This window comes from Hermetia illucens, chromosome 6 (assembly GCF_905115235.1).
Source record: "Hermetia illucens chromosome 6, iHerIll2.2.curated.20191125, whole genome shotgun sequence".
Classification (NCBI taxonomy): Eukaryota; Metazoa; Arthropoda; class Insecta; order Diptera; family Stratiomyidae; genus Hermetia; species Hermetia illucens.
The window spans coordinates 30666083-30682971 of NC_051854.1; the positions used below are offsets into that span (position 1 = coordinate 30666083).

At 39.0% G+C, this 16889-nt stretch overlaps 1 protein-coding gene and 1 long non-coding RNA gene across 4 annotated transcripts in view; both read right to left on the reverse strand.

Annotated features, from left to right (window-relative positions):
- Positions 1-247: 247 nt before the first annotated feature.
- Positions 248-16889, reverse strand: part of LOC119660551 — a 32275-nt gene continuing 15633 nt past the window's right edge. For all 3 annotated transcript variants that reach the window (XM_038069191.1, XM_038069192.1, XM_038069193.1), the window contains one exon: positions 248-4373. In XM_038069191.1, coding sequence (XP_037925119.1) covers positions 2268-4373 — 2106 coding nt within the window. In that variant the 3' untranslated portion in view covers positions 248-2267. The remainder of the gene's footprint in view (positions 4374-16889) is intronic.
- Positions 13717-14381, reverse strand: LOC119660554. Its single transcript, XR_005250439.1, has 2 exons — positions 14191-14381; positions 13717-14134 (listed from the first exon to the last, which is right to left on the reverse strand). It is a non-coding gene; the product is annotated as an uncharacterized LOC119660554 (long non-coding RNA).

Consider the following 16889-nt stretch of genomic DNA (forward strand, 5'->3'; position numbering starts at 1 on the left):
TGAACTTCCCAGGATTTCGCAGTGCCGGAGCTCGAGCGCGTCACGCCCGACACCACTTCCAGCAGTCAATAGAACCTTCAATCTTATGCCACAAGAACAGGGACACCTCATTGTCCACTGCTAATCTCCTTCCTAGGTTCTATTCACGGTAAATCAAAGAAGATTCCCGACTTCTAATATGAATATTTGAAAAATTTATTGCCTCATCACATGTCCAGTTAAATTCAATGAATGAAAAGTCTCACTATTTAAATATAACAACTTTTTATCATTTTATTTGTATATAGTTCAACATAAGATCAAATTCATGTTTTCTGTTTGTCTATGTAGATTTTCATTAGTTGTTCTTCTCACATTTTCTTTATCAAAAAAGAATGAGATGCATGAGTATGTTGCTTCTCCTTTTACTATACGCCTGATTGTACACAATAATTGAACATTAGAAACATTAGAAAAATCCATGGGGTTTTGAATTTCATTCACAATTTTCCATTACTTTGCGAAAAAGCCATTTATTGAAAAGATCACTAAATATCTGCTTTAAAGAATAAAACCGATGGCACGGAAGTGTAAAGAGTAAAATTTATCTTGGAATATAATAGGGTTTTCTTTGTTGTCTTATTCTTGTGGACTATTGTACGTTACGAAATTTGACTCTGCTTGTTGACCTCCTTCTAAAATTAAGATTTTAAACTAATGCTTTAAATAAATTTCGTTTTTCTCAAAATATTTCAATAAAAATTAAAATAAAAGATAATAAAATTATATAAAAATATAATGTGTAGACTTTTCTGTGTTCACTTCTTCATTTTAGCGATCAACGCTCAATTTAATTATTTCGCATCGCATTGTAATGTTTTTCTTTGTTCTTACTTTTTCTCTGGTTGCTTTAAGTTTTGTTTTCTGTCGGCAATTTATCAGCATTTTGTAGGACTAGACTTCAATTTTCTCGCTTTACCCTTTGCTCTACATCAATTTTGTTTATAAATTTAAACAAAATATCTTGTTATTCAATAAAATACTAAAATTCTTATATAGATTTTACACTTTCTCATAATAATTTCCTTAATTACTCGCCCGCTTTCTCGTCTTCCTTAAACATTTAATATATACATCCAAAAATTTAACTAGTTTTACAATGTTTTATATATAATTTTATTTGATATTTTATACATTATTTATATCTTTCATACTTTTAATTCTTATTAAAATTTTCTGTTTATTGAACATTCAATCGGTTCACATACTGGTGTGCCTTTTGCGCTGTACGCAACATTACAAGGTTTCCTGCAGCTTTTAGTAAAGTTCGATGATGATTCGAATACTGCAAAGAAGTAACTGAGCTTTCAAGCAACCATTTGAGGAAAGAGTTTAGGTCAAATCATTATGACTTTTTCACTTCAACACTAAACGATCCCGTCAAAAAATTACCTATATCACATGCCAAAGGGTTATTTTAAGCCGCTCCAGCAAGAGTGGCTTAAATCGAAATTCCGGTCAGAAAACATAGTGAAAAATAAAGCTTCAGTAAATAATTGTTTATTTCATAACGTAATTAACGAGTATTTTATGTACACATACAATAAGTTACTATAGAATAATTTTTCTGGCTTTTAGGCAGGTTTTTAAATAAAGAAATTTCAATGTTTTGCATTAAGAATAAAATACAAAATAAATACCACAGTTGTTTAAAGGACGTTATCGCAAACGCGAACGTAAGTCGCACCTCTTCCGTTTTAACACGAAATATTTCGGCCTTTCGAAAAATATACAACTAACATGTCTATTTATCGACATTTCATGTTCTATCTGTACCTCGATTGCATGATAACTCCCTTCCCAAATATTGAGCTTAGGTCGATTCCTTTGTTACAATCAAAAACGTACATGTCTATCCGTACTGCTCTCTGGGCTAAATGCGGGAATCTGTTTCACTACAAATCACAAAAGAAGTGAACCATTTGTCCATCCGCAACATTCTTTTCCAGCAGAGGCAAAATACTTGAATCATATCTTTAAAGTACAATTTTGCATGTTTTTCTACCAGATAGAAACTGAAATATACCTTTGTAGACATCTGAATTGATTTCCAGTTATAGTTCTTATGTCCCTATTATACTTTGTATCAATTTGTCATATTTTCCCTCCGCTTCTTAGTGTTTCTTAAAGAGACATATGATGAATCTCTCACTCCAAATATTGGAGCGTTCTGAGATTTCACAACCTGAGCAATTAGAATTAAGAAGTGCCTAATATTTCGCATTATACTAACTACCGACCATAATATGTGCAGGTGCGTCTAACTCATTTTCATGGACATAACGGGCAGCGTTCAGCGCAGGAGATACAGACTTGAATAGGTCGTCGGCTGATGAGGAGGACATCTTACAGCTGGGTAAAAGTTCCGTGAATTCTGACCTGATGCCAAGGTCCATGTCGAAAAAGTCATACTCCCAGGTGGATGTTGGTGAGGAGCCCATGCTGATTGGCGAAATAGGTGTAACTGTGGTACCCGAACTTGGATATGGCTGTGTTGAAAACGTTCCACTAACGTTTGTTGTTGTTGTCGCGGACGTTGTAGATTGCGGCGTTGAAGAGGAACATGTTAGCGGTGACGTTGACGAGGGCGGCGACGACGATGGCGTCGATATTGAGGTAGCGGCAGGTATCGTTGAAAAGAGATCATTATTATTCAATGGATCCAGGGCGGATTGCGATGATAAACTCAACACCGAGCTCCAGTTTATCGTGCGATTACTGTCGTCATCGCCGTAGCCAGAATCGCTATCGGCTGGTATTTGTGAAGGAAATGGCGTCGCTCTGCCTGACTGTGAATCTCGGAAAGGGTGGTGATCGTAAGGATGTAATGAATCACTGCCGCTGCACAACGTGTTAAATGCCAGTGCGGGAAGGCGAGAGTTCATTTGACTGAAACTTGGCGTGAAATCTCTACTGTTATCATTAACGTTAGGGCTACTGTTATTACTGTATTGGCTTTGTGGCGGAACATGTGGATGCGCTTGCAGATGTGGCGGATGCAGGTGTGACTGATTGAAGCCTTGGTTCATGCTTTCATTCGGTTCCATTGCCAGTCGAGCATTAATTTGTTGTTGAGTTGGCATGAAATTTGGACCATTCATCATAGAATCTTTTCCTTCAGATTCCAATTCTTTGTCGATTTGCTTCAAAGTATTGCATATTAACACTGACCTGTAGAGCGATTGTTCGGATACTTGACGAAATCTCGATAGTTTGAACATCGATAGGTTTCTTATTTTAAGTCTGACTTCCTTGTAACAGATTTTACTATTGCACCACATTCCTCGGCCATCACAGCATCCTTTGGAATGCCTTATATTTATCCCGTTGTTACCGCTACCATTAATGCTACCATTAAAACTATTAGAACTGCCTAATTCCAGGTACGATTTGCCATTTTCAGCACAGCGTATCGTCTGTTGCGAATACGTATTGCTCGGCTCGTGATGCGGAGGTGGTCCATAATAATTGTTCGCGTTCGGATGACTATGTGGACCACCGTTATTCCAACCCCCAAAATTCGTCATACGCATAGGATGATGGGGTTGTTGGTGAGGGGAAGGCGATCCTGCATGTGGATGATGCTGCTGACTGGCCGTTCGCGAGCAATTCTGTTGCGGAAATGGTTCCGAATAGAAATTCGGAGGTTTCGAATATCCACCTGGGTATATGTAATTCTTTGTTGGCGGTGTACATGGCGGATACCTTAATGGACAGTAGGTAGGAATGGTGCTTTCATCGTCTTCAAATTCATCTTCGAAATCATCATCATCATCATCGAATTCATCGGTACTTAATAGAGCAGTGGCCAGAGTTGATCTTGTCGAGATCCCTCCGCCCCACGTGTCACCAGGTACAGTTACTGCTTGCAGTTTTGATATACTATCAACTATAGGTTCCGTGTTCCATGGCTCCGTGCATGGTACCGTCGCTACTACTTCTAATTTTGCAATACTATCATCACAGTTCCCAGATGAAGGTGTCGTCGAAGCAGTTGACAACACAGGTGTTGTAGCTGGTGAACTAGCTTCCGCTAAATTTGAATTCGGTATCGAATTTGTATTTTGCGGAGTCGTATTTGATATCGTTGTCGACGTTTGAAGCGCTTGCGGAACAGTAGTTTGTGCTGCAATGGTAGAAAGCGGTACTGTCGTCGCTGTTGTACCGGGAGGCGGTAATGAGGGTATATCAGATGCTGACCATCGGCTTGTTTTATTCGGCGAACATGAATTCATGTATAAATCATTAGATTCTTCTGGAGTCGCGGGTATTAACTCATATTTACGTTTAGTAGCAGCTGGATTCGCTGTTTGAACACCCATTGTGGGTATAACCTGCAAAATGAAAGAAAAACCAACATTAATTATATGATAATGATTGCAAAGGATTTTTTTTTAATTAGCTGCAATCACCGATGCTCGATTATTTTCTATATGAACATACCACACATTGATTTACAAATATATTTTAATGTATTTTTTGTGAAACTATAACCGATAACAGGGCTAACCACTTCCAAAGGGATATATTACCGAAAATACTATACTACTGAAACAACCATTGACTTCCTCAACTTAATGATTGAAACTTCTTTCGATTAATGAAATATTTTTGTAGAATATACAAAGCATATTTCCCTGGAATAAAATTCATGATATCAAATCACATTGTTCTGTTGATTTTTTTTTATCTAGCTAGAAAAGCGAACAGTTTTATCTGGCATTTATCTTTAAACAAGGACACATCCTTTCCAATTTTATAGTTTGCTTCGAAACTGAAGGAAATTGATAATAGTGCCTTAATAATTATGTAGCTGATTCATATCCGTAAACTAACGGATGAATTCATATAGATGGAAGCGTTATATAACTCTAAATATTTCATAATTTAAAGGTAAAAAATATGCTTAAAGTTATTCAACAAATAAATGTCGCACTTTATGACAATATTTGTGTGAAAAAATCGAAATTTAAGACGAAATAGGCAACAAATATAAACAGATGAAAATATATAATTCGTTTGTTGTTGATAACCTTAAATTCATACGTTGAATTTTTTCCCGCCAGAAGCATTGCCAAAGAACAACACCATCATCATCATATCCTTGCCCTATCTCCCATCATGCCTTTCCTGTTCTTGGTTGCTTTTCTTTACGGTTGAAACACATTTTCCCCCATTCACCGCTTGTTTCAAAAACTCTGGAGAAATTTATCCTACGAAAAAGATCATAATGAGAGTGGAACGGTAAGAGATTGTGTGAGGATGAATCTTCTGCGAATAGAAAATTCGAACTTTTCCCAAACCTCAGAAAAACCTCCGAAAAACGTTATACTTTATCATACCGTGGCATATAGTATAACATAGCGTGCTGTACAGTGAAACCAGCTACTCCATAGAGTGTTCTGTCCTATCCAATATCGCTGTGGAATAGAAGAGTAGTAGGTGGTTGGGTTAGAATGAGGGAAGAGAATTTACACAGATCCAGTAAGGTACAGCTATAGCAATACTACATGCTATCTATATCTATGCCTATGGAAAATCAGAATAATATAGAGCAGAAAATGTATCATCTACCTACGAACCATCCAACGTAGAAAGGTTTCCAGCAGAGGGGCCGGCAAGGCGGAGGACCGAGGCTTTTAATGCCATAGAATAACAGCTGAAAATACCCCACGCTCTACATCACAGACCTGGGATCTCAATAGCATTGAGGGTATAACTATGGAACGACCGAGTTCTTTCTCTCCAAGCGTACGTCTATGTGTATATAAAATCTACATCCTGCTACGTTGCAGCTACGTCAAACTGTATATCCCTAATGCTGTACGTTCCCTCTGCTACTTTCCTCTACAGTGGGATGTATGTATACATTGTAAATACATGCAGCCCAGCCACAGCCAAGTTGTTGTTGCTCTATAATGTAGCAAGCTAGCAACAGCAGGACAGGGAATATAATGCCGAGGGTTGCTGCCGCTCTTAGCCATGCTCCGCTATACTATATTTTGTGCTTCTGTTGTTGTTGTTGTCCTCGTTGAAACGGAGAAGGATGATTTTCCACATCCATTCCATTTCTCTCTGCAAGCACCCGAACCCAATCCCCTTTGCTTCATGGTCGCCCTTGTCTTTTTGTCCTCTTTTCGAGTGATTTTATTCGAATGGTGTGTTCCCTGCCCTACCATACTCTCTGTATTCTACACATCCCATGTCAGGGAATTAAATGACGGTGCGGGTTTAGGACTTGACGGCAATGCGAGAAGTTGAAACGTAAAGGGCGACGATTTTGTCATCAATGGCAATGGTTGCATGAAGACTAGTTCGAGGACGAAAAACGACGATGAGGTTTTCTTTTGGGGTAAAAAGACGATTCTCTCGTAGAATATAACAGTAGCAAAACTCACATAGTCAGGGAAAGTTACGTACAGCAGAACATAGGGAATTATCGCAAGAGTATGGTAGCATGGAGTTAGGGTATTGTCGTTTTCATCTTAGTTGATGTCAATATTCTTCTTTTTCAGGTATTGCTATTATACTAGAGTACCGTAAACTAGGGTATTTTTCAATCTGTGGCTTTTTTGTGTAATTTTCGACATCCGCGATTCTCTTACTACTGATGGCGTATTTGAACTTCTTGACCCACTGCAGTCACGGAAGTGATATATTGATATAGTTAGCAGTTCCAAATGTATTATTTCATATAATATTCTTTCGTGCACTTGATAATTCAAGTAATGCAAATGAGCGATTTTACATTGATTACCAATTAATTGAAAGATTTTTGAAGGATGAATTAATCTCACTGATCAATAAACTGTAAAGTTTTTTTCCTTCTAAATACTCATTTCTGCCCAAGTAATTCAAAACAGAGGTCCAAAGATACATTTTCAAAATATGCCTACCTATTCCTCGGCATATCGAATTTATTTTCAAAATACAATGAATAACCGTGCTATATTCGCCATCCGCATCCACCCTCGTTTTCCTCTCTTTGACCTTCTTAGCCCACATCACGCTACCGCCCGCTAATTCAATGGTTTGTTCCCTAGCTAGATGTTGACTCGTTGCTGTTGCCATTGCCGTTGCCGACCCGTCGTTGTAGCTCGATTATTTTAATGCGCCCCACGCTTTATTTTTGTTGCTGTTTTTTGTGGCTCCTTCATGGGTTCGTCGAATATTCTTTCGTACACATTGCAACCATGTACCGAGGCAAGCTACGTTCCAGAGTTTCTTTCTTTTCTTCTCATTTCTGATGGGTTTTGTTAAGGCCGAGTGGAGATGTTGTTGTTGTTGTAGCAATGCTTCACTCGATAGCGTTCCCTACCACGACATTCTCTACCGTCTCACTTGACAGGGACTGATCTGACTTAGTGCAGTACAAACTCGCCGACTTCACTCCACTCTCCACATATAAGATATATCCATGCTTTGGTACTACATAGATATGCCGTCTTGTTCAATAATGCCTACATTTTGGTGCGTCTTTCAACCTCGGTACCAATTTTCTCTACATACCGCCACCGCCAAGGCAACACCATTCTCTAGGCCTTAGTCGCACTCATTCGCCTGGCGTATCGTATGTACATCTGAAAATATTTCGTCTTTCATATGTGCCTTGTTGCTGCTCAGTTTCCATCTTCCACACCACACAGTTCGTTGTCATTATTGCTTCACATATGACTCACGTGTCTACTCCACCGCTGTGTTGGCTATGCTATCCCGCCTTTATTTTCCAATCCATGGAGGAATAGCTGACGTTGGCCAGTTTTCCATTCGTTAACGAAATCTACAGTTCAAGATAGAAAAGTATGTACATGCTTCCACCAAAGATTAGTGCACAATCAATCGGTGTTTAATGGAAAATATGCGTTTTTCGATTTGCATCTGAGCCTGCAACTCACATAATTGCGTTGAAGTAGCCCCTTCCATGCAATTAACAACTGTTCTCAAGGAATATTCATGCTTCATGGATCTGGAGATTATACTTTCTTTTTTAATACAAAATGTTGCCTGGAAGAATACTTCTACTCTGCAGTATATCCTCAATACTTTGAAAATTTCATTTCAGATACTGTTGTTGTGTTGTTACTCAAGATACCTTCATTTCTTATTATTTTCTTTACCTGCGTGGTATTTCGTTTTGAAACTTGTATACAGCTATAGCGTGATACTATCGAGTCACCGCCGACTTTTAAGCAACGCGGCCAAGCCAAAGCGAAACCATTCTCTCATACCTGGCTTCAGATCTGTGGAAGTGAATAACACTTGGAGGAAAGGTATTTCAGATACACTGCTGCGGCCTGTGAGTCGATGCCGTCGTCATCGCCACGAATTCATTCGAATATTATGGAGAGTACCGTTAAGGAAATTTTGAGGCCGCTATAATAGAGGCTGGTGGGCTAAGCCAAAATGTCATAGAAGCCAATGATGGGAGAAGTTACTTATGAACGTTTCGTAGATCAATAGACTAGGCTACATCTCAAGGAAACAAGAACGCCAGCATCTCTAAATTCCTACTACGTGCATGCAGCCATCAAGCACACAGTCAAGACTTGAGATAACAAGTGAATGGGACTCGGTCCGGCTGACTGCAAAATAATTGCTTTCAAACCGCGAAAAATCCACGATGCTTTGCGCAATATACAATCTCAACTATAAAGAAGCAGCACAACCGGAAAGCTTTGGAGAGATGTTTATATTTCGTTCTTTTTCTCGATGACCTTAGGAGTTTTTGCAGTTTCATAGTCTCTTCTATAGTAAATTTTATTAGCAGCATGGCATCAATGTATGGAGTCCGTAGTCATCGATGCAGACAAACAGGCCAGGAGGAGAAAGTTGAGACATTTTTCAATGAACTTCAGAAAAAAGCTTTTTTATGCCAGCATTGTTAGTTTTCTTCAGCGATAGTGTTCTAGAATCGTTAGGCGTTGTAACAGCTGCAGTTCCAAGCATCAGACAACGTTAATGTCCCTCTATCAAATTAGTCAAGTAAGTCATATCAATGCTTGTATCAATTTGAGTTGTAACAAAAATATTGAAGCAATTGTTGGACTCAACGAATGATAGTTTTGGGACAGAAATGACGGAAAATGCAAATATGTATCAATTCTTTTGATTTGAGAGGAATATTAAATTATTGTGTATTAATAATAAATAATGATTGCCTCCCTTTAATGTTGACCAATTCACGAAGATACTTCGTTGAATTGCCACATCTTATATAACAATTTAATTCCGTCTCATATCCTCAAATCTCGGCGAAAATGCGGGAAGTTCTTCAAAAATTATTGGTAATAATGCACCAAGTCAGTTTTCCCAATCATAGAATATCTCAAAGTATCCAACAACAGAACAATTTTAGAAATTCTAATTGTTGGCTTGTCGCACACCACAAGCATACTTTTTCTCAGGAGTAAAAAAGATACATTCAATGAACAAGCAACGAACATAGCTGGCGAAATCATGACACAAACAGCAGAAATCATCTTGAGCCGCACAACTGTACAGCTAAATCAGACAATATCACATTTAACCTACTATAGACTTCGCTTGCCGTCGACGTCGTCATCATCATCAACATCATCAACATATTTTATTTCTGGCCGCTAAAATTCCATTCTCCAAGTCTATTTTTTGCTTGTTTACTTCATCATCTTGAGCGCTAAGTTTGTAGCAAGTTGGGAGCTAAGCTCATATGAACGATATGAACAAGTTAGCGGCCGAGCAGGAAAACGCGGAGCAACAACCATCGTTGCTATGTTGCGATTTATTAAAGGTAGGGTTGAATTGTGCGCATGAAACGAACAAATATTAAGTCGCATCCTTAAGCTTTTTCGTAACCCTCCCTCTACAGAATTTTCCAAAACTTACTTTTCAAATATCTCTCGATTCACAAAATTGGGAAAGTTTGGTTAAATAAATTGCCAAATTAATTTGGCGGACTTATCTTAAGAGGCCTAGAGTAACAGATACATTTACGAAAGGTATTGCGCAAATAAGTTGTTTCAATTTAAGAAATGTATAAGATGACGTTCTTTACCAATATAATCAAGATTAGAAATAAAGAATGTGTCCTATCAATTTCGAAATATTGTATAATATCTACTAACTGGAAAGCAAGTAAGTGGCAACACATCCGTGTGTGCAACCCTGACAAAACTGACTCGCATATATTGGTTGACGCAGCTTCTTGAACGAATATAGGAAAAATGTTGATTGTTTCGATGTCTATCCGTTCCAACTGCCAGTTCATTTCTTTCTCACAACTTGTTTTGCTTAGTTGCTCACTTGCTTACGGACAGCAACGATCGTAATGGCCTAGCTGTTTCGAGCTGTGAGTTCATCATTATAATTCGCCTGTACATGAGAAGCAGCAATAGCAACAACTGGATCGTTATACTGGTTGCCGACTAGCTCGAGCTTCAGCTATCACTTTATGCATAACCTTTAATATATTCCGTGTGGAAGTAGCGAATGACGACGCTCACACGTTTCGTTGCTTATTGGGAATAACTAAAAGGTTGAGACGGCGACATTAGAAAACGAATCAAGTCGAAGCGTTGGCCGCTCATAGATACTTTTTCTTTTCATTTCACCTAGCACGAAAACAGCTCAGTTCAGGGTTCGGTTTGTGTGTACGGCTGTGGTTCAGGCACGCATCCGATCCGACCAACGTAACAGTACAATGCTGGCAGACGTAAAAACCCATGTTACGTTCAAAGCTATTTCACACATTGTTAAATCGCAGTCAGCTAACGTTGCGATTGCCTCTAAGTTAGATTGTTCGGTTTCAGTACTTTACAATCATAAGTTTCCCCCCGAACTGCGCCTTTCAGGTTGAATCCTGACATATGATAATAGTACTAATAACCCCTTCCACAAATCAACCTGTTTGCAGAATAAAATAATTGCCAAAAAATGTATATACAAGGCCGAAACCAATTATTTATCCATTTGAAACTATGATCCTGCTTATTTCTTTTTGATTTTTGCATCTGCTGAATGGCTTCAGATTGATAACTATATTTCCTGTAGTAGATCCATAATCTTATGACAACGCATATGAGTTCTTAAATTCCAAAACGACCAATAAGCGTCACACTAACCAAGAAGACAAACACTTTTTTGGCACAAAAGCTAGCTAACTACAAGAAAAGCTGATTTTAGCAAATTTACATAAACAGTTCCAATCTTCGTTTTTCGACCAAGCTTTGCAAGACTAATGAATACGTGCAGTCATATGAATTTGCTATAATTGGGAGAACTAAAGTGCCCAGGTTTGAATCCAGGCGGGATCATGAATTAACACTTGCAAGAAATTAACGCGATAAAACTAAAGCCTTTTCCTACCAATATAAATCAAATTAGCAAAAGGAAGAAAAGGCCACTACATGTTAAAGATATACTATAAGGGGCCACTGTGAATTGTATGAGTTTTGAATATTAGCTTCTACGTAAATACATTGCCTATGTTGTTGCTTTACTCCTGGAACTCACTGGCACCATTGGTAGTCTCCCCCAGTCTCCTTTCCAACTGTTAACTGGAACAGGATTTCCTGCTCTGTAAGTTCAGGAGGAGGATGAATCGAACCTCGTATAATTTTATCACAAATTACAGCATTTCTAAGTAGAAGCATGCATTGGGCAACTTGACTGATCAGAATTGTAATTTCCTACGTAGTGAAGAACTAGGGGAGAAATAATAAATTAAAGATCGGTTAGGCGCGTAATCAGTATAATAAACGCACCATAAATGTTCCAGATCACAGCAATGTGTTTCCAATATGGATTTGGCACCATTTCTCTGAAATTTTGAAATATCTTCGCTTCGATAGTGACATGTTTATCGTCTGACACTGGAAGCAAAATTTCGAATGAAAAAATACCAAAAAAAAAAATATCCAAAAATAAGGAAATTGATAGGATTCGAATTGAATGAATGTGCTAACTTTTTTCATTTCTATATATTAACTCATCCATCAGAATAATTTTCCCTATTGCTCAATTAATCGATTTTCGGGATTTACAAACTTTCAAAATAAGTTAAATTGTCCATCGCAATAGACTTAAATATTAGATGATTATCTTTACGCTAACAAATATCTTTAAAAGTAGATTGAAACAACACCTGAACCAAATCGCGGAATGGATCAGTGCAGTTGTATTCCAACGGTTGGGAGGATGGATAGGTAATTTCTGTAGGATCAGCTTTTGTACGCTCTGCCAGAATTTACTGAGGATATATTCGACTAGCTGCACTTGAACAAGCCCCCTTTTCAGGATTTGTTATTTCACAAGTATTATAGCTACACCGAGTGTGGGGCAGTCTAGTATCATATGAGACATAGTTTCGTCCTCCTCATTGCATGTTGTGGCTTTGGACACCGATCGTGTGGAAATGCTTCCTAGGGCCCACCGCCCTTTCGCATCGAATTACCAGACCAAACAAGTCTTCCACTCCTTTATGATTTTCAGGGATGTGGATATGCTAATTTCAGATGCAAATTCAGCCGCTACAAATGATGATTAGAATGCTTCCATATTTTTATTGCCTTCAATATTTTGATGTTCTGCTACCCAACTCAACGTTATTTCTTTGCCAGTTATCAGGCTCTTAAGGTTATATCAATTTCGATCTGGTTTAAGATGATGCAACAGCTTTTAAGATTGCTAGTTGTCAGAGAAAACATGGATTTCATCATGTCTGTACTTCCTTCTGACGCATAGGTTTATCAGATAGAGTTCTGACTGGAATATTGCGGTGTTAGCCCAGAGGTTTTTACATGTTCTGTTTTGGATTTATTACATGAGCACCTCGAAGATTCTCGGTAGTACCTTGACATATCAAGATTAAGGTTAAAAAAGGTAAAACAGCAGCCTCGCAATGTTTTAACTGAGATTTCTTACAAATTTTATTGTAATGAAATTTGTGCCGCTTTTGTTTAAAATTTGTTGTTTCTGGAAGTTGCCCTTAAGTTCGAATATTTAACTTCTCTCAGCACTTCATTATCTTGTTTAGAATGGGCTGCAGTATATTAGGCGTAGCTGCAAGAATTACTGGGACCATGCTACCCAATATACCAAGCAGAGATGCAACCTGGAAAGGTCCCGTGGTACTGGACAATATTGTCAATCTAAAAACATTTTTATTCATTCCATTATGTGCCCCATTTAACCGTGAAGGTTAACCACCACTGTCTTCAAAACTTCAATAACAAGCTGAACATATGGCTCATATATACCTGGTAGCGTATATCGTGCAATATTTAGGCTCTAATCATTGTATGTACTTGCGTCAGACACATTCGTGTATGGTCTTATCTTTCAGAACCAATTCCTGTCCTCATATCAAAAATACAGATGATGTGATAACGAACTAAATTACATTTTTGTTATGCCCCAAAGGTGAGTAGTCATTTTTGAATTCGATAAATCCAATTTCTTGGAGGAAATTCAATTTTTAAATATTTTTCCATGTCAAGGTGGAACAACGAAACATTATACCCTCGATAATACGAATTCATCGTAAAGTACGTTTACACAGCATTTGAATCTTTCCCCATTTGCTCGTGGAACGGAACAAATCAGGAGCTTTTCCAGTTACTAAACTAATATAATTATATTGCACATTCCGAAAAGGAATTCCCCCAACCTTTAACAATACTTGATAAGAAAACATGCTGCCTGATTGATACGAAATAATTTATTTCTATTGCTATTGACAAATCATCTCTACCCCTTGCCATATCATATTAGAAAAAATATTCTTTAAAATTCTAATTATTTAATATCATTATTGGATGGATGCTGTCGAGAAATCTCAGCGAAAAAAGAATTTAGTGGGAAGTCGCAAACACTGCATTTTCTCAAAAAATAATGCAGAGAAAAACGAGACCAACCGAGAAGGTAAATGAAACAAGCAACCAGCCCAGCCAGCAACGAAACGAGGAGCAAAAACGACTAAAAAACATCGCCTCTGTTGAAAAAAATCATGCGCCAGCTTCATTCCTTTATTCTACAATCTACAGTATTCCATATAATATCCATTGCTCACTGCTCACAGTCATCGCCGCCGCCATCGTTCCTTCCCTCAATCGTTGTACTGCGCATAAAATAAAGTATACGTAAGTACATTTTGTATATCGGCTGCCTTCATACTTAGGGGCTTTAGTGTACTGTACTGTACTATCGTGTGCTATTCCTGCCAACATCTAGTGTAGATAGATTTCCATTGTAGAAAGCCTTCAGAGGAATCCGGGCTAATGGCCGAAGTCATACGACCCGGATACGTCTAGTGCACAGCCGAACGGTTGCGACTGAGCCGATCTTCAGTTCGGGTACCGTCAGCTTGCGCTTCGGCCCGTTCCGCTCCACATCGGCCTGTCTGACCGAATTCCTCGGGTTTGGTTTTCCATTAACAGCGCAATTTAGAGAGAACAGACGCAAGCAAGCGAAAAGTAAGGGAACAAATACACTGAACGCAGTAGTAGATACATTCATAAAAGCCAAGAGGAGACTAATACAATTTCGTTTGGTTCGGTTCGGTCGGTCTGCTGGCGCGGTGGCGGCACCTCTAAACGAACTACCACGTTATATCCGAGACCGACAATCGAGTCAAGTCGACGTCGTCGTCATCGCTATCGTTGTCGTCGTCTTGGTTGAGTATAATGTATATCAAAATTATGTAGAAATGACTATACAACCTCTGCCTGGATATTTTCGTCTTTTCTTTTTTTATTTTCTGTGTCTTTTTCTTATAATGCTACTATTTCGAAGGGAAACCGATGGGAATGGTCCCCACGTATTCATAATAATATTAACTGCACATTTTCAAAATATAAATAAACAACTGGTTCGGGGCTAGAATACCTTAAAGAGTGGTGAATTCCACCTCTGATAAAGGTCACCTAATATGTGGTGGGTTTTAAACCGCCGCGCGCTCATTTATATGTTAGCGCGAAGGAAACAACTCTTAATGTACCCGGAAAAGCTTCTTCCAACGGATCAAATGAAAGGGGTACATGCGTTATTGAGAGCGAACCACCCAACAAACCATCCACGTCCTCGATCTCAGTCCCGAACCCCATTTCTCGCGAGCACGAGTCATGGACAGGCACAAATTGGTATAATTGCCTAAGAAGAAATGCTATTCGAGAAATATGTACAAATAGCGGCCACGAAGGCGAGGAAAGCAAAGCCAATGGAGAAGCATATACAATTGTTCTACACAACTGTTGCACATTAAAAACTTTCGAAAGCTAAATGTGCCGCTATGCTATGCAAGCTTCTTGTCCGAAGGTATCGTTGCTGAGTGTGGCGAGTTTGTTATTAAGGAGCTGATAACGGCCGTGTACATTACGACGAAGACTCAAAATGTGGGCCATAGGTATTTTTTTCATTATCATTTCACCCGCTCAATAAAGAGTGCTTAATTTCCGAAGGACCATGGAGTCAATCTAGTGAACACAAGGACAGTGGGGAAAACTTATAGAATAAAATCGGAACAGAAAATCTTACTTGGACTTGGAAATTTATAATAATCGCTTGTCGAAGGATTTGCACTGCATTTCTTTTTTCCTAAGCTTCGCAGCCCTCTTCATTAGAAGCCATGACGCTTTTAAAAAATGGCAATGGATGGATTAGTCTTCAGATTTTCATAGAAAAGACACATACGTCATGAACCATAGTTCAATGCTGAAGGCAAAAACAAGTTGATGACGTTTTTCTGGATTCTAAAATTTTCCAGGGGATGCCTCCGCCGACCGTAGAAGCAGCAGTCAACGTCGAAACTTCTACCATGAGTCTGCTTGCTTGAAAATCCGTACGGTATAACCTCAAAGGGAACAATAGAAGAAACAGACAACCACCGCTACATTATCTATAATGTTTGCTATAGCATGTATGAAGATTGCTAGCACCAGCAACCATAATGCCAGCTCTAGCAGCAACGGCAGAAGAAGCAGCGAAAACCCTGGGTTCTTCTTAGTAGCAAATGAAAATGGGGTTATCTATAGCTTGCCTTCTCCATAGAACAGCTTCTGCTTGACACATTATTAGAACACATTCAGCACCACTTCTACGAACGGAGGAGCGGAATCAACCGAGAGCTAAATCCAACCAACCATCCATCCTTGCCTATCCTGTTCTATTCTATCTGAATCGACCCAACACCAACCTTGCCACCTTCCGATTTCACTACCCACCAGTAGACTCCCCCAAAGTCTTCAGTGTCATATACATATATACTCCCATACATATATCCACAATAATGTTATATAGACAATTTCCAAGCACCGAGCACTTTCGGGTTGCTACTTCTATATGATATTTCTCTTGCTCTAGCTAGTTCATTACTATATGTATATGTCGTAGGACATTCAGTGAAACGGGGGGCGAGTGAACGAACCGAGAGGGCGGCCAGGGCATAAATACAAGGGCTTATATCAGCCAGAGGTATATCATCGTGCATTCTACCGACCGAAGCGACGGTGGAACGATGAGGTGAAGAATTCACAGAGGATGCCAACCCACCCGAACAACGACGCCATAATACCAGGGGGATATAAAACAGGGCATAATGCTGCGAGAATAGACGAGGAAGCTAAAGGGAGATAGGATTCAAACAGAGTTGAAATGAATGGTGTGGAGGGATAACACAAATTGGGAACGTACAGGGTTCGGTATGCCAGGCGTAGCTTGAATGGCATCAATATACAACGAGCTGTTCAGCAGTGGAAACACCCGTGCGCTCTGTTTCGCCCTCGATTCCAAGTGGTAAGAGGGTGGATTTTATGTGGACTATATAGAGAAGCTAAATAGAATAGAAACCGAGTAAAACCGCTTGGGTTTCTGTATAC